Here is a 25,837-nt window from a genome sequence, read left to right on the forward strand (position 1 = left end):
AATTGTATCTAGTTTTAATTCCAATTAGATGGCCACAAAATACTTCAGATGGTGTTGCCATGTTTAAACCTTGTGTGTGTGTGTTTCTCTGAGAGTTCTTTGCTGGTTTCCTGTCACAAAGGAAGTGCCTCACCCAGCTGCGTTGCTCCCTATTGGCTCATGGTCAGGAGAACAGTGATTTCAGGCCGATAGGGTGGCCGGGCAAGGATAGATAGAGGGAGTGCAGAGTGAAGAGAGGGAGAAGCAGTCAGGACAGGTCAGAGGGTAGACAGGAAGAGAAGAGAGTGCACAGCTAAATAAAGACAGACAACATGAAGGAGCAAGTGAAGGAGGGTGCAGACTTGAGAGCACATCATCTCTTCTAAAGAGGAAATAACTCTGAGGTAAGACATGAGAGAGAAAAAGGAGCTTCGCAGAAGAAACAAAGTAGATATAAGAATAGTTGTACTGACAACGGCAGTGTTTTAAGACTTTGATATTAGGGTTTGTCAGTTTGGATGGATGTTACCGTTGAGGCTCTCTTTGGAAACTACAGAATTTTTTTGTTATGTTTGTTATGATATACTGTACATCTGTGATTTCTTAATGATAAAAAGTATATTTGTTCTGTAATTCCTCATTTCTCATATTCTGTTCTGTCTCTCACTAATTTCTCAGTTGTTCTCACTTTTGGATGTTGAAGACATTTAAGCCTGTATCATTTTAGTTCTCAGCATATTTTGTAAAAACATTTTGTTTTGCCTCATAGCCTAACAATACAAGTAGCCTACTATCAATGTTCATCCATTACAATGTTTGATTTCACAATAAGTTATTACGCCTCGTTTTATCTCTCTCTGCTTCTCCCAATCCTTGTACCAGTGTCTGGTTTACAGATGACGCTGGACGGGGTTTGGGGGGAGCTGGGGGAAGAAAAATGCGCTTCAACTGATCATCTTTTTTTGTCATCAGTGCACACATTATTTGTGTTTTTAACATTAACTCAATATCTCTCTTCTCTCAATGACTGATAAATGTGATTTTGTATACAAATAAACGTATATGATCAAATAAATAAAATAAAAATAATTGTTTGACGTAATGATTTGTTTCATTTGAGTTGTTTAATACGCTGTAACAAGTTTATTTCATAGGTCCCATTTGGACATAGTGGAACTTTAACACGATTTGGAAAATGGCTTCGTCCTATGTGACTCAACTGTGACATGCGCACAACGACCATCATCCGCAATCCGCAGGTCAGAGTTGTCGAGGCGGTAGTAGCCTACAGAGTGAAACCGGTAGGAACGTTTCTATCAGTATCGACAAGGGAGGTGCAGCTAATAGGTCGATATGAATCACCACTACAGACTTGTGAACAAGTCTACACCTACATGTGAACCCTCCAGGACTACTGATACAAAGTATCACTGAAGTATCGCTGCCTCGTCGCGTGTGGAAGTGTTCACTGTTTTGTTTATTTGGTTGTTTTTCGTCTGTATTCTAATAACATCGAACTCGGCGGTGCATTTTGTTTGTTGTTTAGTGTACTTTAGTTTGGTGTAGTTTAAAACCAATCGCGACGGTTTCAGCTGGTTTCTTCATACGTCGATGTGACATAGGCTTACCAGGTATGAAAAATATAACTAACATTTGAAGTGTTTTTATCTCACCATAACTAGTACCATGTTGTACTTTATTTGCTAGGACAGGACAAATGTTCGGTAGCGAATTCATGTTTGTATTATCACAAAGGCTACTGTTCTGGTTATATAGTAGTAGCAATGTTGGAGTATAGTAAAACGCATAGTAAAATATAGTATTCTGTAGAATTATCTAATTGAGAAACTGTAGTGCAGTACTGTAGTATACTTTAATGATTACCATACTATAGGACTAAAGTATTTAGGAATTTTACTGCTGTTTACTATAGTAAATATTATAATATATTACAATCATTTTTCGTGTTGGATAAAAATGCAGGGAGATACTCGTAAACCTTTACATACATTCATACATACACACACACACACACACACACACACGAACATACATAGTTTAATTTGACTGCTACAAGATATTTCCATTGGTATACAGTCTTTCCAGCCCCAAACCTCATCTGAATAATCTACTTCTCTAACACGGATACTAGAAAAGCACAAAGTTACAGATCTGGTGTGCACTTGACAGGGGAACAACACAAGCTGCATTCCTACATGTGTTTATTGTATGAAAACAGAAGCCCTGTGCCACAGTCACATGATGACATCACTGGAAACGATCACTTTTCACATCTTATGACATGGGCAAGGAAATAAGGAAGACTGGATGAGGGTTATTCCACAATTGTGAAATCCAGGCTTACATGTCTTACCTAAAAGTTGATATAGTCTACCGGTCTTATTTTATGATTTGTATATGATGTCATATTTTATACTTATTTAACAGAAAGGCAGAATTACTAGAGCTGTTTTGTTAAAGGGATACTTCACCCAAAAATGAAAATTCTGTCATCATTTACTCACCTTCGAGTTGTTCCAAATCTGTATAAATTTCTTTGTTCTGATGAACACAGAGAAAGATATTTGGAGGAATGCTTATAACCAGACAGATCTTGCCCCCCATTGACTCCCATGGTAGAAAAAAATACTTTATAATTTTTTTGTTCTGTTGAACACAAAAGAAGACATTTTGAAGAATGTAGGACAGCAAACATTTCTGGTGCACTTTTGACTACCATTGTATTTTTTCCTACTATGGTAGTCAATGGGGGGGGGCAAAATCTGTCCGGCATTCTTCCAAATATCTTTCTCTATGTTCATCAGAGCAAAGAAATTTATACAGATTTGGTACAACTCAAAGGTGAGTGAATGATGACAGAATTTTATTGAAATCTAAAATATTTGCTTACTTGGTCTATTATTGATGTAATGTTTAGAATAAATGTGCACACGGTTGGCATAAATTCTCTGAGAATCTGCAGGTCGTTCAATTAAATTAAATTAGATTTCTAAAGCCCTTTTCCCAATTTGTGTGCAGTGCTGCAAATCCTAGTCTAAGGGTTAAAAATAAACACCAGAATACCGGTTTGTTTGCTTTAAAATGTTAATTGAGGTGCTGAGATTGTCATAATTTTTAAAATATTTGTCAATGTGTTTGTTTTGTGAAATTTGAAAGGCTGCTACTATAAATGACGCACATGAATTGAGGTGAACTGACTGGAACTTCCAGTTTGTGAATTGTGTGTGTGTGAGATATAGTTTATAGTCTTTGACTGTAGTCATACTTTTACTTCCTTACTTCACAAAACTACAAAAACAATGACTTACTCTACATTTTAGATTGTATAAATAATACTTTCATGCACAGTTTTTCAGTAAAGACCAAATGTATGAACTGTACCTTGAACAGCAATTTATCTACTGTCTTGATAAGGATTTCAGGCCGTACTGTTTTAGTTTAGTTGGTCCAAACTAAATTCAAAAACCAGAACATTCTTCTGGAGTTGCTTTTTGTGCTGTCTTGAAATATTCATTTTCAGTCATCCCTCTCTGTCTCAGAAATGTCAGACAAGGTTGTCAGACCTGCTTCCCCCTCTCCTTCCATCTCGCTCCTGGAGATAAAAGCGGAGACGCGTTTGGTGCTAAAGTCTCTCCTGCGTCATTCTCTCTCTATTCCTCAAGGAGAGCGACCCGGACGGATAGGAGGAGCGTATAACGACCCAAATAAATTCAGGTGACTCAAAAAATTCCAATGCATACAGATATCAGAATTCAAACCGATATCAGCATTCATATCAGAATGTTGGGACGTGGCAAAATAATTTTGCAAGTGTCGTAAACTTGATTAACATAAGACAACAATATATATTATGAAATATTGGCTTTCTCACAGAAGTTAGCTGTTTATCATAGATGTGGGTAATTCCTGAAACTCAGTAAAATGGAATTGCTTGTGTTGTAATTTAAGAACGTTTTACAGGATTCATGATCTAATCCGGTTTAGGGTCTTACATTCAATTCATTTTACTTTGTTTACTTAATGGTGAGAAATTAACAGCATGAAACCAAATAGTTTGGAAATGTTAGTCCAGTGATGACAGTGAATGTGCTGGCCCGTTTAGGAATAGGTGGTATTACAACCTATTACAACAAAAGGGGTTGGTTGCAATAAAGGTTAAAGAGACTCCCAGCCGTCAGACCAACTCACAAACCAAAGAACATCAAGTTAATTTTCATGGTATTTATTGTTCAAAATAAATATGAAGAGTTTGGTTTCATTGAAAAAAAGGAAAATGGATGTACAGCCAGACAGGTCTTCAGTCATTCAAAGCTTGTCTTGAAGCAAGTTTATGATAGTGTAATGATATGATCTTCAGGGTGACCCCTGGCCCAAAATAACAAACAAAACAATTCTACAAAGTAAAAGGGGAAAATAACTAACCTGTTAAGATGAAAAGAAAATACAGAAATTTAACCGTACATACAAAACATACATACAATAGTAGAAATAAGCAATGTTTCTTTTTTTAGTGCCTCTCTTAAAGAGAAGGGAAAGAAAGATGCAAATGGATGGGACTCTTTGGATGAGGAGATCAGTGCTGCAGAGGAGAAGAAACATGGAATTAAAAATTTTATAAAAAGAAGACTGAGAAACCGTTCATCCATGATCCATCGTGCTAAGAAAGATGGCAGCACTGGCCCGACTCAAATCAAGACTGAGTCTGGACATTCAGATATACCTGGCAGTTTACGTGGGAAATCAGAGGTAAAAACAGAACTGGGATTGATGTGGCTGTAAAAAGTAAGCTAATAGACAAAAAATGTCCTTAATAGGAAAGGAGTGAAAATGGCTTGTTTCTGTTCAAAACATGTACTGTATGTGTTCTTATATTTCCTCAGGAAGAGAGATTATCTCCATCCTCTGCATCTGAGGAGGAAGGTCACAGAAAAGTAGTAGAACAGGAGAAGAAAAAGAAGAAGAAGCTGAGATTTTCTGAAATACTCAAAAAAGTGTCATTCAAAAAAGAAGAGCCTCGACCACAACGGCCGGACTCACTGTCTTTTAAAGCTGTTTCACCCTGTAAGTTTCAGACAAAAGTTATTTTTAAACCAAGCAAAACAAGGCCCTAAATTTACTCTTATTCTGCTTACATACAGTATCTCACAGAAGTGAGTACACCCCTCACATTTTTGTAAATATTTCATATATATTTTCATGTGACAACACTGAAGAAATGACACTTTGCTACAATGTAAAGTAGTGAGTGTACAGCTTGTATAACAGTGAAAATTTGCTGTTCCCTCAAAATAACTCAACACACAGCCATTAATTTCTAAACCGCTGGCAACAAAAGTGAGTACACCCCTAAGTGAAAATGTTCAAAATGTGAGGTGTGTACTCACTTCTGTGAGATACTGTATGTATATATACACAGAATAACACGCATATATTTTTATATATTTCAAAGTGTGTGCGTCTATGGACTTTTTATGTAACATATAAACAGTATGCATACTGTATGTTGATGTGATATATTATGTCTTATAGCCCATCCTCCTGAATTCTATGATGGTGTGGCAGACACTCTGGAAAGAATCGCACAGAAACACAGTACAAAAAAAAGATGTGAGGGAAGATCTCCTGTTAAACCAGGTCCTGTGTCAATTGCATCAGAAGGTAAATGTACATTCTAGTTGTACTGTAATTGTACAGCAAAGCTGGTTTTTATTTTATTTAAAAGAAAAAGAAGAAGAAGCTGAGATTTTCTGAAATACTCAAAAAAGTGTCATTCAAAAAAGAAGAGCCTCGACCACAACGGCCGGACTCACTGTCTTTTAAAGCTGTTTCACCCTGTAAGTTTCAGACAAAAGTTATTTTTAAACCAAGCAAAACAAGGCCCTAAATTTACTCTTATTCTGCTTACATACAGTATCTCACAGAAGTGAGTACACCCCTCACATTTTTGTAAATATTTCATATATATTTTCATGTGACAACACTGAAGAAATGACACTTTGCTACAATGTAAAGTAGTGAGTGTACAGCTTGTATAACAGTGAAAATTTGCTGTTCCCTCAAAATAACTCAACACACAGCCATTAATTTCTAAACCGCTGGCAACAAAAGTGAGTACACCCCTAAGTGAAAATGTTCAAAATGTGAGGTGTGTACTCACTTCTGTGAGATACTGTATGTATATATACACAGAATAACACGCATATATTTTTATATATTTCAAAGTGTGTGCGTCTATGGACTTTTTATGTAACATATAAACAGTATGCATACTGTATGTTGATGTGATATATTATGTCTTATAGCCCATCCTCCTGAATTCTATGATGGTGTGGCAGACACTCTGGAAAGAATCGCACAGAAACACAGTACAAAAAAAAGATGTGAGGGAAGATCTCCTGTTAAACCAGGTCCTGTGTCAATTGCATCAGAAGGTAAATGTACATTCTAGTTGTACTGTAATTGTACAGCAAAGCTGGTTTTTATTTTATTTAAAAGAAAAAGAAGAAGAAGCTGAGATTTTCTGAAATACTCAAAAAAGTGTCATTCAAAAAAGAAGAGCCTCGACCACAACGGCCGGACTCACTGTCTTTTAAAGCTGTTTCACCCTGTAAGTTTCAGACAAAAGTTATTTTTAAACCAAGCAAAACAAGGCCCTAAATTTACTCTTATTCTGCTTACATACAGTATCTCACAGAAGTGAGTACACCCCTCACATTTTTGTAAATATTTTATTATATATTTTCATGTGACAACACTGAAGAAATGACACTTTGCTACAATGTAAAGTAGTGAGTGTACAGCTTGTATAACAGTGAAAATTTGCTGTTCCCTCAAAATAACTCAACACACAGCCATTAATTTCTAAACCGCTGGCAACAAAAGTGAGTACACCCCTAAGTGAAAATGTTCAAAATGTGAGGTGTGTACTCACTTCTGTGAGATACTGTATGTATATATACACAGAATAACAAGCATATATTTTTATATATTTCAAAGTGTGTGCGTCTATGGACTTTTTATGTAACATATAAACAGTATGCATACTGTATGTTGATGTGATATATTATGTCTTATAGCCCATCCTCCTGAATTCTATGATGGTGTGGCAGACACTCTGGAAAGAATCGCACAGAAACACAGTACAAAAAAAAGATCTCCTGTTAAACCAGGTCCTGTGTCAATTGCATCAGAAGGTAAATGTACATTCTAGTTGTACTGTAATTGTACAGCAAAGCTGGTTTTTATTTTATTTAAAATTTTTATAATTCTATCATTGGTGTTTGAATACTAAACCGAATTCAGTGCTTTAACAATAGCTTATTGTCTTACTAGCCTCAAGGTTTTTTTTGTGTAACAGATGCTAAGGTTTTTTTCAGTTGTGTATTGTTTTATGGTTAGTTTACAGTTCTTCTTTGTTCACAGACAAAAGCAAAGAGGCTGTGGTTCAACAGCTAGTTCAGATATTGACGTCAGAGGGAGATGCTATCAATGATAAGGTAATGATCTTTCCAAAAAATAATTATAGAGAGAAGTAACAAACTCAGTTCCTTCTTCCTATCTTCCAAAAATATCTTGTTTTTTGTTTGTTTATCATTGTTACTCATTATCTTTTTAATTGCTGTTGATTGCTCTAGATAAACGCAAACCCATTCCTTCGCTCCACCCTCACTCGGCTCTCCTACCCATCCTTTGCCAAACTCCTTGAAGCTTACGCCAGTGAGAGCGAGGAACCACCCCTTAATGCCCCGGTTAGCCCTACGCTGCGCCGCCTCGCCATCACCATGGACGCGTCTCGACGAGTCATCACAGCAACCGGAGCTCAGCTTTTGACAGGGCACGCTCAACGCTACATGGAGAGCTTTGCACCCTGGGTCAGGAGTCATGGAGGATGGGTAAGCAGGTTTTGCTTTATACTTGCAACAGTTAGGAGCAGAGATATTCAGTGTTTTACGAACAGGATGCTTTTATACAATATGTTTGATTTGTAAATGCTCTAACGTTCGGCCAGAAGGTGGCAGTGTTCTGTCAAGTAATCCGTTTCTTTGCTTCACAGGAAAACGTTGTACATTTGAGCGACAACCTGGAGTACGATTGACCTCAGTCATAAAAATATGGCCTGCTGATCATGTAGCACAACCTCTATGAGGAAAAGCAGAACCGAACATCCATGTGAACTGACACTATTGAGCATTACGTTTTTGTGCTGACGTATTTATTATTTTTTACTTCCCGTGTTGTGAATTTTTATTGTACAGTTTTATACCAAAATACATGATGCCAAACATCTGTTGTTGTTTCATTTATTTTGCTGTAATTACCTTAACAGACATATAATGTAACAAAATGGTGAACAAATCACTAGTTTGATCCTTATTTCCAAAGATATAAACACAGATGACCTCGCTCATCATTTCCCCTTATAGGAGATTTGCTTTGATCATGGCAAGCAGAACAAAGAGTGCAATAATACTGTTTACTTTCTCCACCTACAGTGTACATTCACCCTATATTCATTCATTCATTCATACATCTAGTTAGCATTGACCCAGGTAAATAAATTTAGCAGAGAGTTAGCAGAGCTTCTCTTAGTAAGTGCAACACTAATTTCTTCATATCATGTGTAGCATCTCTATTAGGCAGGTTTCTCAGTCCGATTAAACATTCATTATATATTCATTTATCTGTGTAAGAGCCCCTGGCGGAATGGGGCGAAGGAAGTGTCAGTCCATGTATTTTTCTGCCCGTAATATTTGGCAGTACATCAGCATGGAAAATACCAAAGCCAGTATCTAGAGGGAGAAAATGCGGTTTGGCGTTACATCCCAGCACACATGACATTCAAATTCACAACAATCGCTCTCATTGGGCACGTATAAGAGTACCTGAACGATTCCAATGCAGATTCCGAATCCAAGCACTGAGGTGATGTTAGCCAGCAGCCAGTTCTTGGCCTTCTCATAGCATGGCTAAGATAGATGAAAAGGTAAGAATATGAAGTGTTCGATTAATAAATGTAATACTGTACATTTAGTTGTATGAAAACAACTATGTTCTGGTAGTTGGTTGTATTTTGGAATATGTGGAACTTAGCTGACCCCACCATTAACTCACCTCTTCCCATCGATGACAGGGTCCAATACTGTCCCTGCAGCAAGAGTGAGGAAGTTCTCCATTGAATGTATTATTGTGCCAGTCGGTGTGGTTGCTGACCCCACAGCACTTAAACTGAAAGAGACCGAAACTATTATTCACATTCAAGAAATTCACCTGCAGCGTGCGACCGTATCAAATCCAACTTACAATTTTCTGCATGTTGTCCCAGGATTTTTTCAGCCCTTCATTTGTATTATAGTCTTTCATTCCCTCTTTCAGGTCATCCTTGGCTTTCATGTCCAACTAGATGGACAAAACAGAGGGAAAGAGAGAGGGGCAAATAAACAGGAAGTAGAAGGCAAAGTGCTTTCCTGACAGGAAAGGCCAAAGTATTTGCAGACCTTAGACGTTAAACTCTCACCTCTTCATGATAGATGCTCAAAATTAGAATCAGAGTTACTTCAGTCAGGACAAGGAGCAGGAGAATCACAAAAAACTAGAGGAAAGTTATAGAAACTATTAAGCGTAAAGTACAGTATACTGTATTTAAGGGTTTAAAAAAGTATTTTGATGTGCACACAGATTTTAGTGACATCAGTAAGGATTTGGGTAACTTACCGTCATCAGTAGACATCTCTGTTCTTTCAGAGCACCAAGGCATCCGAGAAAACCTGTTACCATGGTGACACCCCCAGCTACAAGCAATAGATTGGCAGCAGAGAGTGAAGGGAAGGACAACGGTAGAGATGAAAACTCGGACTGAGTGAAGGTGAGCCACACCCCAACACCAAACAAGCCACACCCTCCCAACTGTACAAACAAGCACAGGTATGGAAACATCAGGGTACATAAATGCCTACACAGCTCATTTAACATTTTTTTAACTAGTTTGTCTATATTGGTCATTTTTAGATTCAGACATGAAAGTGGTATTTAAATTCTATAATGCCAGAGCAAAGGAGATCATAGAGTTGACGAAACAGAGTTGACAGATTTGGCATTTGTGGTTGAATTTTTCCATTTTACCGGTTATGATGAACGGAACATGGATGTGCTGACCGACTAATACTTGACAGAACCCTGGAAACAGTAAAGGATTTAGTACTAACCCAAAAGATGAGGTTGAAGATAAACATGAGATATTTCACACAGCAGAGGCAACCTCGTGACGCAGCCATTCTGAATTAAACAGAAACAGACATAGTGACATCAAAAGACAACATACTTGTGTGAACTTTGTGCAACTTTCACACTATTACTCAGAAAGGAAGTGCTGTTTCCAGGCAGGAAGAAACCACCCTTGTGTTGTACTGCTGATAGCACTAAACCATTTCTTTTCATGGTTTAGGAATCTTCTATAGCCTACTTTAAACTCACAGAATGTAGTGAGAATTTACTGACACAGTCAATTTGTTAATAAACATTTGTGACCAGAAGACATCATAATCATGTTAGTGATTATTTTTCCCTGGTTATTATTCAAAGAATTTGACATCTTGATATATGATGGAGCAAAAATGTAAACATTAAGCCCCTTTAAAGTTGTGCAGAACATGTGATTTCGTTGGTATGCCTGTAAGGGTTTTGTAAATTGAGCCCATATGTTTGTGTAAATTAAACTGGAGTCTTTAAATGTGAGATCATAGAAACCTAATCCAACCTTCAATACAGACACAAAAGCACAGCCACTTTTCTTGCGAGTGTAAACACGTGTTAAAGAGTCAAATGAGCAAATAAACGTTTGTCGTAGTAAATCACAGGTTTGCATAGGTAAAGTATTATGCATAATATTGATCAGTGGAGCCGTGATTTCTGTGGTCTGCTGATTTTGCTTCAGCAATCTGAAGTACTGTATTTGAGTTAAAATGATGGATGTGATTTCAGTTCATAAACAACATAAATTCTGTATTTACTTCAGAATTGAACCAAAAAGCAAAGAAATGTACTTTACCTTTGAATAGATGGAGAACAAAACAATGACTGGGAATTCGAAAGCTTCCAGGAATAGAGTTGAGCTCTCACTTTATCCTAAATCCTAAACGTCGTGTATTGTCTTTTGTCGTTTTGTACTGATGAAGTTCATGAGATTGTATTTGGTTTATTCATATGTTAATGTTTTCTGCTTATTCGGATTGTTGACGCAAGAGGAGCCATAAAAGCTTCAGTGAAGTTGTAAAGATGAAAAGTTAGTCCTCTAGTTTTAAGACACACACAGTTGTTCCTTTTTGGTTTTTATATCCTTCAAGTTCCCGTCCTTTGTCAGCAGAATAACTCTTGTAATTCCAAAAGTCACTGTTCTTTTTAGAATATACAGAACTTTCAAAAGTAAAGTATTTCTTTGATAGTGTATTTATGTCCCCCAAGTCTTTATAACTAATTTTTAAGTTGTGTTAGGCTTTCTGTCTGACTTTCTATCGGTTATTTTCCAACTCTGTTCCAAATAACTTCCAGATGTAGCTATCAGCCCTCCCTCTCGCTCTCTCGCTCTCGCTCTCTCTCTCTCTCTCTCTCTCTCTCTCTCCTCCCCTCCTCCTGCTGGTCTCTAGAGAATCCATTCTTTTCCAAGACCCTCCTCCCCCTGTTAAATCTTTCTCTCTCCCTCTCAAGTCTCTTTCTCTTGGTTGAGTCTAAACAATCCTGATGGATGTACTGATAATAAGCTGGGCAGCAGACACATTTTGAGGATTTGCCGTGATCAGGGTCTTTTTTGTTTTATTCGTCACACTAAAAACACACACATACCCTTTTTGTAACAATGCATTGTTTATTTACCAAGGTATGTGGGAAGGGACGGATCTGTGTAAAACTGACTCTTGCATTTAGGAGCTCACTGTAATGTAACTTTTTATCCAAAGTATTTAAATGTAAAACAAATGTTTGTTAGTGAGCATTAGAATGTTGAAAACGTTGTCAGGAGCGCCATCTGCTGGCCATGTACTCTCGTGCATTAGATACGGTCATCATTTATTTACCACCATGTCATTCAGAACCTACATATTGTCTTTTTCTTCTATGAACCACAAAATAAGATATTTTGAGAAATGTCTCAGTGGTTTTGTGTCCACACAACAGGAGTCAATAGGGGCCAATGTTGTATGGTTACCAACGTTCTGAAGAAAAAAAGCCTAAAAAATTGTATATCTTATAATTTATGTCATGTCATATTAAATGATATTTAAATATTTCCCTTCATTATTTTCCTGGATTAGACCCATGAACTTTAACTGAAGGCATATCTTTAAACCATCGTTGATTAGTATTTAATCTTGGTATTTTGCTAAGATTTATTATATTTTTAATCAACAAAATGTTTAATGGTGACATGTACGTATTTTTATTACTTGACAAAAAAACACTCTCTGAATTAGTTAATTTAATTGCATATTGTATAAATCTCTTGTATCGGTGCAAAATAAAATTCAGACAATGCAGGTCAAAATTACAGGAAGTGGAATATAGAATCATAATGAATTCAATCATAATAAAATTAAACAACGCTTAATAAATTCAGTCATTATTTTGCATTAAAAGTGAATTTATGTTTCACTGGATCTAATTCAATGGATCGAAATATATTCATAAATAGATTTGTTTTTAAAAATGTTCAGACAGCAGTGGTGATACAGAATGTTTCTCGTCCATTTGGCATCTTCTCTCCATTACCTACTTTCTCATTTACTTCCTGTGTGTCATTACTTCCCGCTCTATTTCCCATGTTGTCCTCCTTCACATCCTCATCTATGTAAAGCAGAGGTTCTTGATCCTCCCATATCTTTGCCTCTTTGGTTCCTTCTCCGCCCACTCCACCATTACGTGTGTCATCTGTTTCCAGGGCAGAAAAAGTGCTGAGCACCATATCTTCATCCCTGTTTCCATCACAAGGCATCAGAGCCCCCTGTACTTCTCCATCACATTCCACTCCCTCTTCAGCCTCCAGATGCACAGGCCCTGCCCATGCATTGTTCTCCGCCCCCTTTTTCTTCTTGGACTTTTTACTTTGTCCATTCACGTACCCTGGGTCGAACTTCCGCGAGGCGTTTTTCTTTCGCCGCTGGACGAACAAACGCATGCCTGCTAATAGCACACAAATGATGACAGCACACACTATGATTATTAAAAGCCAATTGGTCTGGAGGGGAAAGATACTTCCCCTCACAATTCCACCCATGGTGGAAGGTGTGGAATGGGCGGAGAGTGAGTCATCTTCAGGCGTTGTGTGATCTAGTTCAGGAGATTCGTGAAAAAACTGTGATGTAGAGAGTAGAGGTGTAGTTGTGGTCATTGATGTAACGTCAAGAGACGTGGTGTCCACTGCTTCTGTCGTGATGTCCACAGTTTGGAATGTGATGGGTGTCGACTCAATCATGTCTATGGGTTGTTTAGAAATTATGGTTGTGGGGTCGAGGGCTTTTGTTGAACTAGTAGTCATGGCAACTGTTGCTGTGGTGGTCTCATATTCGTGATGTCCAGAACTGGTCAGGTCAACAATGGTAAGGCCACCAGTGGTTTCATGCAGACTCGTGCTTGGCAAGGAATCTGAAGTTGCTGATTCAGTCAAAGTAAGTGTGGAGACTGTTTCTAAAGCCAGTGTGGTGTATTCTTGAGGAGTTGTTCTTTCAGGAACAGATGTTGGTGTTGTCTGTTTGGTCACACTAACAGGTTCAATAGTAACCTTAGCTGTTGTTTTTTCAATCTCTGTACTCATTTGATAATACTGTGTGGGTTCTGAACGAACCAGATCTTTATCTATTGTTAGTTTGATAACAGTATTTCCGGGTATTACCGTGCTGGTGCTTTTAGCACTAAATGTTGTTTCCACAGTCTCATTCGATAATGTTATGGAGGCATTTGTGTTTGTCTTATCTGGCTCTTGTGACTGATTGGTCATGAAACAAGATCCAAGAACAAGAGACATCAGGGCATTGCTGAAAATGAGCCTCATGATGTTCCTTCTTGAGTGACTCGATTTAGGAGATTTCTACGTAAGCAAATCTAGTCTTTTGTTTCGGATATCCACCTTTGAGTAAAAAATAGACAGTTAGTTACACAATTCACAATTTTCATTTTCTAAATAATCTACTGTGTGTATTGTTTGAGTGGTTTATTTCAGTCAGTCTTAAAAAATGCCACATAAGCAGTTCAGCTTCATCAGCTTGAGGGAAGTTAAGTTTAAATTGATGGAGCGAACAGCGGCAAAACCTCTCTACATTCAAACACGCGGTGCGGTGTGGTGTTTAAGTCCCTCTCCCTCAGATGTGTGTAACCTTTACACTCTTTTTTCGTGTGGTCTACCTGTTCTCAAGCTTTCACAGACTCCCTCGGTTGCAGTCCGTTCCTATGTTTGGTCTATTGATGAATAAGTGAGATGTCACTTACCTGAATAAACTGCTAACGCCGACCGCCAGGACCAAACTGCACATGTGAAACCCTACACACAAAAACGTAAGTGACACCAATATCCTGTTAATTTGTCATCTTCTCTCTCTCTCGCATGCCCTTTTTATTTCTCCTCCCTCTGAAGGTCTCATGGTATCACTGCCAGCATCTGTACGAGAGGGGCTGCAGCCGAAAGATTAGAAAAGTTGCAGAAGTGCGTAGTGCTTCGTGATGTTCTGAATGTTAATCTAAGCTGAAGTACAAAAGGGAAGCTGTAGAAGAGAGTAGGAAACTCTGTGAAGGGTGTGTTGACACTTTTGTGGGTTTTCACACTGCTTGTAATATGCACAACTTTACCATACAGTGTGTGCGTGCGTGTGTGTGTGTGTGTGTGTGTGTGTGTGTGTGTGTGTGTGTGTGTGTGTGTGTGTGTGTGTGTGTGTGTGTGTGTGTGTGTGTNTGTGTGTGTGTGTGTGTGTGTGTGTGTGTGTGTGTGTGTGTGTGTGTGTGTGTGTGTGTGTGTGTGTGTGTGTGTGTGTGTGTTTGTGTGTGTTTGTTGGGTGGATGTGTATTGCACACTTAGAGAAGTGTGAAAGTTTGTGTTTAAAGTGAAGTTGGTTAAACTATTCTAAATATTAGACTATATGTAAACTATATATATAAATATCACACTTGCTTTCTTCACACTTTAGACATCAAAACGTGACAATATTTTAAATGAACACTGTATGCATCATTGGACTTTTAATATTACTTTGTAAAGTCCCTTTTATCAGAAAACAAGAAAGTATCGTTTCCTTTTTCTGAACCTATGCCACCTTTTCTGGTGTGTTTTCTCTGTCTTATCAAGAAAGACAGTAAAATTTAATTCAGTAAAAATTTACATGTATTCTCTGAAGCTTTTATCCAAGTTATAGAGCATTTAACATTTGGCCTTTAATGATAAAACTGACATTCTCACGCCTTGTCATAATATATTTTATTTCACTTTTACAATATAAAGTTTACAAGTACCTATAAGACAACAGTGGAAGTTTTACAAAAAATCAGTGGTGATCACCCCTAGAATTTTTCTTGGGCAAGTCACCGCTAGTCTTTCAGAGACCAGAAGAGATGCAGATGTGGAGTTCCTGTACAAAGCCATCTGTATTCTATTTTATATGATGTTCCTACAAACATTTCTGTTCATTGTATAATGAAATTCAAAAGAAATATCAGAATTGGTCATACCAACACATTTGTGAGCTCAAGAATGGAACATTTTGTATTGTACCTAGAAAAGTTCATATGTCTAGGTGGCAGACTAATACATTGTGGTTAAAGTGGAGCTTCCCACATGGGAAACCTTCTCCAGTCATGTGTCTGCCACTTTACTTGGCCACTTTCTATTTATTTATTTTTATTAAATGGATAGTTCACCCAAAAATGAAAAGTCTGTCATCATTTACTCACCCTTAAATTGTATCAAACCTGTATACTGTTTTTGTTCTGCTAAACACAAAGGAAGATATTTGGAAGAATGTCAGTAACCAAACTCATCCCCCATTGACTTTCATAGTATTTATTTTCCCTACTATGGCAGAAAATGGGGGATGGGATCTGTTGAGTTACTGACATTCTTACAAATATCTTCCTTTGTATTCAGCAGAACAAAGAAATGTATACAGGTTTGGAACAACCTGAGGGTGAGTAAATGATGACAGAATTTTTATTTTTGGGTGAACTATCCCTATAACTAACATGTTAAAGTGTAAAGTCAAGCCAGAAAATCAACCTCAAAGGCAATTATTTTTACAATTAAAGTATTTTATATTTTATTTTCAAACATACAGTGTCTACATATATATATATATACTTGCAGAGGCCCCGAGGTAGAACCGTCTCAACTCTCTCTTCTAGCAGTCTTTTTTTTTTAGAAATGCCTCATCCGTGTCCTGTCCTCCTTCATTCTTCTATTTGCATGCCAAAACTCTGTTATGTCATCCTCAGTAACTATAGGCTGAATCCACAACTCACTCTCGCTCTTATTCTGCTCTTCTTTTTTCCCCTTGACTCTCTCCTCCCTCCGTTTTCCTCTCTCCTTCCTGTCTGCCTCCAACGTAGATCCATTAATGTACCAAAATTCCACTCTCTCCTGGACTGATGCTTTGGGGTCGGCCCACAGGCTCTCCTTCTCCTCCTTCTGCCCTCCCTTTTCCCCTTGTCCTCCTCTAATCTTCACCCTCTTTTTAAGAATGGACAGACGGACATACAGGAAAATAATTATTCCCAGGAATACCGAAGCAGTCATCGCCAAAGCCCACAGTGTTATGAAGCAGACCAGTTTTGATTGTTGAGTTTGTTTTGAGTTTGTGTTAAAACACTCAGGCAACAAACTGTTTTTTGGGTCAGTTATGATCGATGTGGCATTTGTGTTGTTGTCTGGTGTAACATTGGCTATGATAGAGCTCTTGTTGTTATTGGTTGTGTCACTGGATGTGTCTAATGTAACCAATGGAGTCGTGTTTTCTTTTCCTGTGTGTGCTGTAAAGTTTGTGACTCTGTTCTGTGTTGTAGATTCATTTACCTCAATGTCCTCTCCACGTCTACCGCTTTTAATATTAGGTGTCAAGCTCTGATTTTCAGGTGCATCTGTAATATTCATGCCATCTAATGTTGTGTAAGCTGCAGTAATGGGCATGTCTGTATTTTGTGAAATTATCCAATTGTTTTCTATTGCTGCAGAAGTTGTGTCAGTTGTGTTTGGTGTTGTGTAATGTTCCTCTGTGTGCATGAGAACCATGTGTCCAGTTGTGAGACTGTAACTTCCCGTTGTGCCTGAGTCCTTGTCCGAATTAGCAAATGTTGCCTGGGTGGAGCTCATTTCATCATTTTCTTCATCAGCCTTCATTGTGTCATTCACCGTCCACTCTTTCCAAGCAACAGTTTGAACACTGTTGAACGGTTCCGATGTGAGCTGCTTGACTGTGGTGGCATTCCAGATGTCTGCGGTCTGTCTGTCATTGTTGTAACTCGTGTTGTGTGCACTTGACCCTCTTCCTGTTTCGTTTTTGTCTTCCTTTTGTGCTGTTAGTCTTGCAGAGGAAGTGGCTGTAGCTGTTAGACTTGTATTTGTGTGGATCATAACAGTATTGCTCTCCCCATCTGCTATTTTCACAGCATCTATAGTGTCATTTTGAGACTCAGGACTCACCGACGTTGTTTCCTCTGTGGGTGTCACATTTTGAGTTAAGCTTGCATGCGTTTGTGTTTCAATGGTAAAAGCTGTTGTTATTGTGCTGTCCTGTGTTGTCATGACTGGAGGAGACAAATCTTTCGAATTCAATGGTATCCCGAGTTCTTGGTTTGTTTCTGTAGTTTCTTCAGTGGTAAATATGCTTTCAGTGTAGCTTCTCAGGGTGCTTGGTGGTGGTGTGTTGAAATATAGAGAGGAGACAGTGAGGAAGTGTGCAAGCAACACTGCGATGGACAGTAAAATCGTCTCCATTATGACTTCTGTAAAGACAGAACGAGAGACTATGAGAACTGATGCGGATGCTACAGATGACTTAAATTTGTATCGTTGATCAATGTTTGTAGCATTGCATTTACAGTTAATGATTCATTCATTTTAAAATATAGCGTTGGCAAAAAAGATACAGCCCATTCAATCAATTTCACTCGACTAATCTAGCACAATGGCCTATGAGAACCCAAATATAACACAACTTGTCTCAATGTAGCGTCCAGTAAACAATGCATGTTATTGCTTACAAAATCTAAATTCTCTATTGTTTTAAATAAAATATGCTGTACCTGTTGTTTAGAGCTCATCACGCTGTCTCATCCGGATTATGTGTGATCACATTGTTTGTGCAGCGGTGCCTTCTGGGATACTTCGCTCATCTAGCTGAAACATTGAAGTGACATAAGGAAGTGACAGTTTGATCACCATGCCAACAGTGGGATGAAGTAAGAGTTTAGAGGTAAAACAGGATGTGGGTTGGAGCTCCGCCTCTTCCCTCCATCAGTGTCAGAATAAGAACAGAAGATACACATCCTGTTGACACACAAAAACATCCGCATTTATCATGTGCAGTGCACACTAATGAGCACACCGATGGTCATCCTACCACAGCGTTTTATCTGCTGCGTTTCACGCAAATGTCACCAGAACTGATTGATATAGATATGGGAGCTTTGACTGCTCAATGGTTTTGAGCCTTTGTTTCAGGACCAGATGTGAAACTAGACATCATGCAAAAACACTAAAACATTATTTTTAATACATTGACATTCAAATGAGCTTTGAACTTTCAAGCTGTGGAATCAATTACATACTATAAATCTATTTGTATGTATTCCTTATTTTATACTCAACTTAACTTTATTTATATAGCGCTTTTTACAATTTTCATTGTTACAAAGCAGCTGCACATAAGACATATTGACTATAAGCAAAACAATTAAAGTTGTACCTGCAAAAACAAGAAAAAGTTGAAAACACAGAAGACAGACATACCCACATACAAAACACTCCACACACACAATATGCACACGCACTAACACACATAGACATAGACGCACACACACACGTACACAGACAAGTACGCACACACACACACGCTCAGTGAGAGCACACATTTAAGATAAAGGAGAGAGGAGCACATGTCAAATATAACAGACTATAAATTCCTATATGCAATATTAATTAAGTAAAACTTTAAAATTCTAAAGCAGCCCCCCCGGCCAGGCAAATAGTGCAAAAAACAGTATGCAAACGGTGGCGAGGAACCCAAAACTCTAATCGAGAAAAAAAACTCAGGAGAACCCAGGCCCAACCAGGGGATTCCAGTTCCCCTCTGGCAAAAGCTGCTGCCTCTGCACAAGCTCCAGAGAGCTTGCACAACAAGGCTAAATAAAATAAATAAAATTACTAGTAAGGTAAATTATAGTTTAAGATTATCATTAATAATCTAATAGCATTTGAAATTTTGTGGTGAAGGCATGTCAGGTGACCGCGTCCTTCTTTATCCAGCTCTATCATCTCAGCTCTTGTCAGGTCGCTGCTTCCCATTCTCCGCTCTACCATCAGGTCAGGCCATGAACTGCATCCTGCTCACTGTGGTAACCTTGGAACAATGAGACAAGACTGGCTGAGAGTAGAGTACTGTTCTGCACTCTTTGATGCAACAAGTACATCAGTTGTGTTTTTGGTTCCGGTTGATCTAACTAATGCATCCTAAACCCTCAGAGGATTTATATTATGGAAGTGTAGTGTATGCAAGATTAAAAAGATGCGTGTTTAGTCTAGATTTAAACTGACAGAGTGTGTCTGCCTCCCGGACAGTGCAGGGAAGACTATTCCAAAGTTTAGGCGCTAGATAGGAAAAGGATCTACCACCTGCACTTGATTTTGAAATTCTAGGTATTACCAACTGACAGGACGCCTGAGAGCATAATACACGTGAAGGACTGTAATATAAAAGGAGTTCCTTCAAGTATTAAGGCGCTAAACCATGTAGGGCTTTATAGGTAATGAGCAAGATTTTAAAGTTAACGCGATGCTTTATAGGTAACCAGTGCAAGGTTGACAGAACCGGGCTAATATGTTCATACTTTTTTGTACGTGTAAGAACTCGAGCTGCCGCGTTTTGGACCAGTTGGAGTTTTTGTAATAAGCCTGCAGGGCAACCACCTAACAGTGCATTACAGTAATCTAGTCTTGATGTCATGAATGCATGAATTAACTTCTCTGCATCTGACATTGACAGCATATGACGTAGTTTAGATATATTCTTAAAATGGAAAAACGCAATTTTACAGGTGTTGGCGACGTGGCTCTCAAATGACAGATTACTATCGAATAGAACGCCAAGATTCTTTGCTGACGACGAGGGTTTTATGGAACATCCGTCAATAGTTAAACAGTATTCTTGGTTGTTACTTATAGCAGTTTTCGGTCCAATAAGTAACACTTCCGTTTTGTCCGAGTTAGTATAAAAAGTTGTTACATTCAAAATAATTAGTCCCTCTTTTTTTCAATTACTCTATATTACCTCTGTCTCTTGTTAATGACTCATTTATGAGCACTTTCAACAAGTTGTATGATTTATTAGGGTCTTCATGAAATGTCTGGAACATATTTTGCTTAAAAACACTCATGGCTGTGTAAACAAAACCCTTTTTGCCTCGTCAAAAACAGCTATGCTCACAGCAACCCGTTTTGGTGCATGTCTCTTTAAATGATAATGAGTTACAGCGCACCCCACCCCCCTTCGTCCGGCGTGTCAACACAACACACGTGTAGTACTGCCATGGCAATGGTTTAGCTAAATTATGTTTCCTGAACTCCTCTGCGGTTAGTTTCGTTTTAAACGTCTCAAATCATTCGTCCGGAGACTAAAAAATCGTCACAGCAAACAGCGCTCACGTTGTGCGTGTATGCTTGCCTAAAATCCACGGAATGCGCACCTGCAGATCTCAGCGGAATTACGTGGATTTTAGCGCTTGTCGTTGACAAGTTATAACGTTACACACACAACGTGAGAGCATAACTAGTATGCTGTGACAGATTTTTCAGCCTTAAAGGTACAGTGCGGGATGTTTTGTATGATCTATTAACAGAAATGCAATATAACATACAAAACTGTGTCTTTAGATGTGTATAAAAACCTTACGTAATGAAAAGTTATGTTTTTATTACCTTAGAATAAACCAGTTGTATCTACATAGGGAGCGGGCCTATCTACATGGAATTTGTTATGTTGCGCAGCCATGTTTTGTACAGTAAGCTCTAACGGACAAACAGCTCTACAGAGCGCGTTTCGTATATGTTGGTCTTCGTGTGTGTTTTTAGACGCAGCTTGCGTCATCACTGAGTTGAAGACGCACAAAGTAGTAAGTCGTAGTACGGAGAGGTGGAGGAGTAGTCGTCGTCTAGCTGAAGCAATTGATTGTTCTGTCTTAGAAGTTTTGATAAAATGGAGGACCATGCGTATTGTGCACAAGAGCCGACAGAGCGTGAATCTCCGTCGTCAAAGAAGCACAAACGTGATGCTGCCAGACGAATTAGAGACAAACGGCGGCAGAAATCCAGGATAAACATCGGTGTATCTATTACCAGATGGAAGGCACTGTTGAAAGACAAATGTTTTCAAGGCGACGCCGAAGTTGCCTGTTTTCTGCTAGACTGGTAAGATAATTCAACATTTTCAATGTTTCCACTTTTTCAATGTTTACCAAACAACTGTTTTGTTGAAACGGTAACGTTAGCATTTTATACAAATGGCCATATAACCTCCGAATAATAATGTTTTTCCGTCCCTGCGGTACGTACTCCGGTTGTTCCTGACTTTACAAAGGGGGAGACAAACGTCTACTAACTTACACCTAACTGCCTATGTCGCTGTCAGATCAAACGCTTTGAACAGCGTTGCTATTTACGATTAGCTAACTTTAGTTACTTCACTACTCTCAGCGTGTACTAGATAGCACGCAAGAAATATATCTAATTATAGAATTGTAACAGTAACTTTCGCAATAGAATACATGTTAAATGATTAATTACGTTAATATATTGCCTTACCTGCTTGTATCACTGCTATCCGCTGTCTCAGTAGACGACATCTTTTTTTACTGTTGCGGCCACCGTCGTAATTCGAAAGGGAGGGGTGGGCAAATGACTCAGAGATTCGTTGCAAAACTATAATACAAAGCTAGTGGCCGCTGATTTTCAAGAACTGCGCCTTTAAGGACGAATGATTTGAGACGTTTAAAACGAAACTAACCGCAGTGTTCGCCCCTGTTCATTAGCAAAACAAACAGCTTGCCGCAGCTGAACATATTAACGCACATAATGTATTAACATACATACAGCTAAACTCCAAGTGCCCATTTGCCAAATAACATATATATAGAGAGTAAGTTTAACACTGGCTTTGAATGTTCTATTTAGCCCGTGACTGACTTAGCTCCCTTCGCTATCATATGCTAACGTTATCCTCCTATATATACGGTAGAGGTCTGCAACCCGACCGAGCCCGACTTGCCGAAAAACTCGCGGGCTTCGGGTCGGGTCGGGTTAATTTAAAGAGTACATTCCTCGAGATCATAAAAAATACATTTCATGAAGTGTTTAATTTTGCCGTGTTTGAATGTAAGCAATCTGCCAAGTTGTAAATCCGAAGGTGAACGAATAACAAAGTTATTAGCTTATAAAAAAGGTAATCGACTCTGAATCACGCGAACAAGCCATGACCTGTCCGAATCTTTAACCACAATGTACCTACGTCACTAGAAAAATCCCCGCCTACTGACTGCGAAAACTTAACTCTCTCCTCCCCAAACACTGTACTAGCTCGTTCGTGACGTGTGCATCATGTCTAAGAGAAGCTGTGTTCTATGTAGTGAAACTAAGTCAGTCTTATTTTCACTACCAAAGGAAGAACTTCTGAGGAAAAAATGGTTACTATTTATTTTTCAAACGACACCAAAGGAGTATAAACCGAACGTTTTACTTTGCGCGCGTCATTTTACCGAAGATTGCTTCATCAATCTTGGCGCCTTTACTGCAGGATACATTAAACGTCTTTCCTTAAAAGATGTTGCAATACCAACTTTATTTGGACCTGTAAGCTCCACCGAATCACAACCTGTAAGTGTGACTCTTTATTTTTGTCTTTACTTAAAATTAAATTTGTGTGACGTTATCTCATGTCTGTGTTTAGCTAACGTTACCGTTATTTTTGGGGTTGTTACTGTTTGTTTACCTAACGTTAGCTATAAACTCGTTGCGCTAATGTAAGTGTTCAACCATATTAACTCGCAAAGTCTTTATTTCAAGAACTGCGTGGTGTACTATAGTTATAATAACATCTGAAGATACGAACACCGTACACTGTATGCCGTGATAACTAACTGTTACAAGAGAAGTGTCTAAAACAGTCCTTTTTCTTACTGGCATCTGTATAAGGATTAAAGAATGATTCGTCAGACTCGGGCTCGAACTGGTAAGGTAAAATCGACGCCATCTCTCTCTATACACTGTTAATATCCAACCACCTGCAAACCGTAATACAGCAGTAATGATAGGCGGTCCATTTGCGACACATGCTGAACGCGTTTGACCAATCACAGCAGACTAGACCATTTGACCAATCACAGCAGACTAGACCATCTGACCAATCACAGCAGACTACACTATCTGACCAATCAGATCAGACTACGCTGGCGGAAAGGCGGAGATTACACAGATGAATCGCGGAACGAATCATTTGAGAGTCAGTCAAGAAGTAAGGTAATAAAAACTGCTTATTATTACGAAATAATAGTATTTTTACATCATGTATGTACATAAACTTGTTGTCGGACACTCCATAAACCAAAATAAGCCCTTAAAAATATTGAGGAATGTACTCTTTAATGAATAGCCTCGGGTTCGGGTTAATGTTTAATGAATAGCCTCGGGTTCGGGTTTGTAACTAAAAAAATATAGGCTATATACAAACAAGTTTGCGTGCCGTGGCGTGTGCTTGAGTGTTTGCTGCGTTGCGACCACAAAAAAAACACGAGAGAAAACACACACTTTTCGCATAGACTGTTCTGCGCACATGCACCCGCTCTTGTCCTCGTTGTCACGACACAGCAGGTGATGGTAAGATGAGTGCGATAAAGCAAAATATTAGCTATGCAATATTAGCTATAGCAAACACGTATAATTGAAAATGAAAGTGAGAGACAATTACCCATTTGTGAAGTGTCCATGAAAATTGAAAATGAAAGTTTGAAACCAATTTTCATTTGATTAATTTTGATGGTAAAAATTGAAAACAGAACTGCAAAGCGTTACACGGACCGGGTGTGAGGAAATGATAACAGAATTTTCATTTTTGGGTGAAATCACTTTATGCTAATTGTGAGACAAGTTGTGCTTATGTTACAAAGGTGGCCCTCTAGTGGATGTTATATGGAAAAAACTTCTGAATGTGTCCCTATCCTTACTGAATTTCTCTTTCTCTCTCTTTCACAGAAATAAAAGATGTCATAGAGCTGGATGCAGGTCGCTTCATTCAGTATCATTTCACTCCTGCTTTTTTAAATCTGAGAGAGATCGGAGCTACGTATGTCTGTATTATGAGTCTTAGAAAATTTAGATAGAAACAAGTTTCAATTTATGAATACCATTAGCTGTATCTGTTAACTATATTATGATGACTTTTTACCTTTTGCTATTTTTCTTTTAGTGAGTTTACAACTTGAGTCTCAATTTCAAATAACTTTATTGATTGTTTTCACACTTTCAAATATTGCCAAAGCATTCGTACACACAAACACAATTGGAGAAAAATGATGAATAAAAAGAATGATTTAAAACAATGATTATTTATACACAACTGCATATTTATGTACACAGCTTTATATCTAGTGTTTTTATCACCCACTTCCCTCTTTCTTCCGAGCAGACTGGAGTTTACAGTTGGCAGTAAAGCAGTAAACAAGTTTCGTCTGATTGAACGGCATTACTTTAGGGATCTACTGCTGAAGACTTTTGACTTTGAGATCGGTTTTTGTATTCCACACAGCAGAAACACATGTGAGCACATTTACTCTCTACCAGATCTGGATTCACACACAGGTGAGTTACACATCTTTTGGTCACATTAATGATGTCAGCATAGATGTTCCACAGATACACAGCATCTGTTTTCTTTCTTATGTGCATTTCAGTTGAGGAGATGATCACCCACCCCTTCGAGACCCGGTCAGACAGCTTTTACTTTGCCAACAACACGCTGATCCTGCATCATAAAGCAAAGTATTCTTTCAGCCAGGGCTGGAGCTCGGTGAAAACCAAAGCTAAACACTGAACAGGACATCAATCACATTAGAGCCGCAGAAGACGCATAACATCAACAGATTAGCGCTACATATTTGGTCTCACATGTTCACCTTCCCAGCCAGTCCCTAAACAATTTAGACTTGCTGTTCTTGAAGGAGGAGCTTGATCCAGAGACTTTGCCTGTGCTTCGGAATCCCTGATTATGATTAAGATAACAAACATCTTGAGGATCCATAACATGCCTTTAATGTTTCCCTTTCTCAATTCTTCTGTTCTGAAGCTCATAAACATCCTGTCTATTTCCAGCACTAAACAATGCACATGACCCTTTCCTTTTATCAGGGGGTCTTAACACTATGACAACAGAAAATATATTTTTATCCATTTCCACTCTGCATACTTATCCTGTGTTATTGTTTTGTGTATTTTTCATGCTATTATAGAGATGCTCATCAATCTATATATCTGTCATTATATGGAGGTGTTTTAAACGATGTCCATGTGATTAAAAACTAAAGGTTTCAAGTTGTTGCCATTCCTTGTTTGTCT

At 38.4% G+C, this 25,837-nt stretch overlaps 5 protein-coding genes across 8 annotated transcripts; 2 read left to right on the plus strand and 3 right to left on the minus strand.

Moving 5' to 3' along the window:
* Window positions 1-221: 221 nt before the first annotated feature.
* Window positions 222-8,286, plus strand: bcl2l12 (BCL2 like 12). 4 transcript variants are annotated; one of them, XM_057346195.1, is made up of 11 exons: window positions 222-383; window positions 1,134-1,238; window positions 3,540-3,714; window positions 4,512-4,746; window positions 4,881-5,061; window positions 5,530-5,658; window positions 6,303-6,431; window positions 7,077-7,193; window positions 7,423-7,496; window positions 7,635-7,892; window positions 8,054-8,286. In XM_057346195.1, the coding sequence occupies exons 3-11, from the start codon at window positions 3,542-3,544 to the stop codon at window positions 8,093-8,095; spliced, it is 1,338 nt and encodes a 445-aa protein (XP_057202178.1). In that variant the 5' UTR covers window positions 222-383; window positions 1,134-1,238; window positions 3,540-3,541; the 3' UTR covers window positions 8,096-8,286. The 4 variants fall into 4 exon arrangements, with proteins under 4 accessions (XP_057202178.1, XP_057202177.1, XP_057202174.1 ...); XM_057346191.1 differs by having other exon boundaries at window positions 223-383; window positions 1,134-1,610; XM_057346194.1 differs by lacking the exon at window positions 1,134-1,238.
* On the minus strand, window positions 8,285-11,604 carry tspan4b (tetraspanin 4b). The gene is made up of 8 exons (XM_057346197.1): window positions 11,045-11,604; window positions 10,203-10,272; window positions 9,712-9,903; window positions 9,515-9,589; window positions 9,301-9,396; window positions 9,112-9,225; window positions 8,883-8,966; window positions 8,285-8,789 (listed from the first exon to the last, which is right to left on the minus strand). Exons 2-8 carry the CDS (start codon window positions 10,269-10,271, stop codon window positions 8,721-8,723), a joined length of 699 nt encoding a protein of 232 aa, XP_057202180.1. The 5' UTR covers window position 10,272; window positions 11,045-11,604; the 3' UTR covers window positions 8,285-8,720.
* Window positions 11,605-11,825: 221 nt separating this feature from the next.
* On the minus strand, window positions 11,826-14,732 carry si:ch73-248e21.7 (mucin-2). The gene is made up of 2 exons (XM_057346196.1): window positions 14,470-14,732; window positions 11,826-14,110 (listed from the first exon to the last, which is right to left on the minus strand). The coding sequence occupies exon 2, from the start codon at window positions 14,033-14,035 to the stop codon at window positions 12,698-12,700; it is 1,338 nt and encodes a 445-aa protein (XP_057202179.1). The 5' UTR covers window positions 14,036-14,110; window positions 14,470-14,732; the 3' UTR covers window positions 11,826-12,697.
* A 681-nt stretch (window positions 14,733-15,413) lies between these two features.
* On the minus strand, window positions 15,414-18,625 carry si:ch73-248e21.5 (uncharacterized). Its single transcript, XM_057347046.1, has 2 exons — window positions 18,265-18,625; window positions 15,414-17,964 (listed from the first exon to the last, which is right to left on the minus strand). Exon 2 carries the CDS (start codon window positions 17,954-17,956, stop codon window positions 16,382-16,384), a length of 1,575 nt encoding a protein of 524 aa, XP_057203029.1. The 5' UTR covers window positions 17,957-17,964; window positions 18,265-18,625; the 3' UTR covers window positions 15,414-16,381.
* unc119.2 (unc-119 lipid binding chaperone B homolog 2) lies at window positions 18,445-25,817 on the plus strand. The gene is made up of 5 exons (XM_057345487.1): window positions 18,445-18,478; window positions 23,583-23,741; window positions 24,479-24,569; window positions 24,912-25,084; window positions 25,177-25,817. The coding sequence occupies exons 1-5, from the start codon at window positions 18,445-18,447 to the stop codon at window positions 25,314-25,316; spliced, it is 597 nt and encodes a 198-aa protein (XP_057201470.1). The 3' UTR covers window positions 25,317-25,817.
* The last annotated feature ends 20 nt before the right edge of the window (window positions 25,818-25,837 follow it).

Source organism: Triplophysa rosa, linkage group LG11 (genome assembly GCF_024868665.1).
Source record: "Triplophysa rosa linkage group LG11, Trosa_1v2, whole genome shotgun sequence".
NCBI lineage: Eukaryota > Metazoa > Chordata > Actinopteri > Cypriniformes > Nemacheilidae > Triplophysa > Triplophysa rosa.

Coding starts and splice junctions, on each gene's coding strand:
- bcl2l12 (XM_057346195.1), top strand. CDS start 3,542: ATGTCAGACAAGGTTGTCAGACCTGCTTCCCCCTCTCCTTCCATCTCG. Junction 5,659..6,302: donor TGTGTCAATTGCATCAGAAG/GTAAATGTACAT, acceptor TATGTCTTATAG/CCCATCCTCCTGAATTCTAT. Junction 7,497..7,634: donor GAGATGCTATCAATGATAAG/GTAATGATCTTT, acceptor TGATTGCTCTAG/ATAAACGCAAACCCATTCCT.
- tspan4b (XM_057346197.1), bottom strand. CDS start 10,271: ATGGCTGCGTCACGAGGTTGCCTCTGCTGTGTGAAATATCTCATGTTT. Junction 9,904..10,202: donor TCTTCAACCTCATCTTTTGG/GTTAGTACTAAA, acceptor TTGTTTGTACAG/TTGGGAGGGTGTGGCTTGTT. Junction 8,967..9,111: donor CCTGTCATCGATGGGAAGAG/GTGAGTTAATGG, acceptor CATCTATCTTAG/CCATGCTATGAGAAGGCCAA.
- si:ch73-248e21.7 (XM_057346196.1), bottom strand. CDS start 14,035: ATGAGGCTCATTTTCAGCAATGCCCTGATGTCTCTTGTTCTTGGATCT.
- si:ch73-248e21.5 (XM_057347046.1), bottom strand. CDS start 17,956: ATGGAGACGATTTTACTGTCCATCGCAGTGTTGCTTGCACACTTCCTC.
- unc119.2 (XM_057345487.1), top strand. CDS start 18,445: ATGTGGGTTGGAGCTCCGCCTCTTCCCTCCATCA. Junction 18,479..23,582: donor TCCGCCTCTTCCCTCCATCA/GTGTCAGAATAA, acceptor GTTTGACCAATC/ACAGCAGACTAGACCATTTG. Junction 25,085..25,176: donor AGATCTGGATTCACACACAG/GTGAGTTACACA, acceptor TGTGCATTTCAG/TTGAGGAGATGATCACCCAC.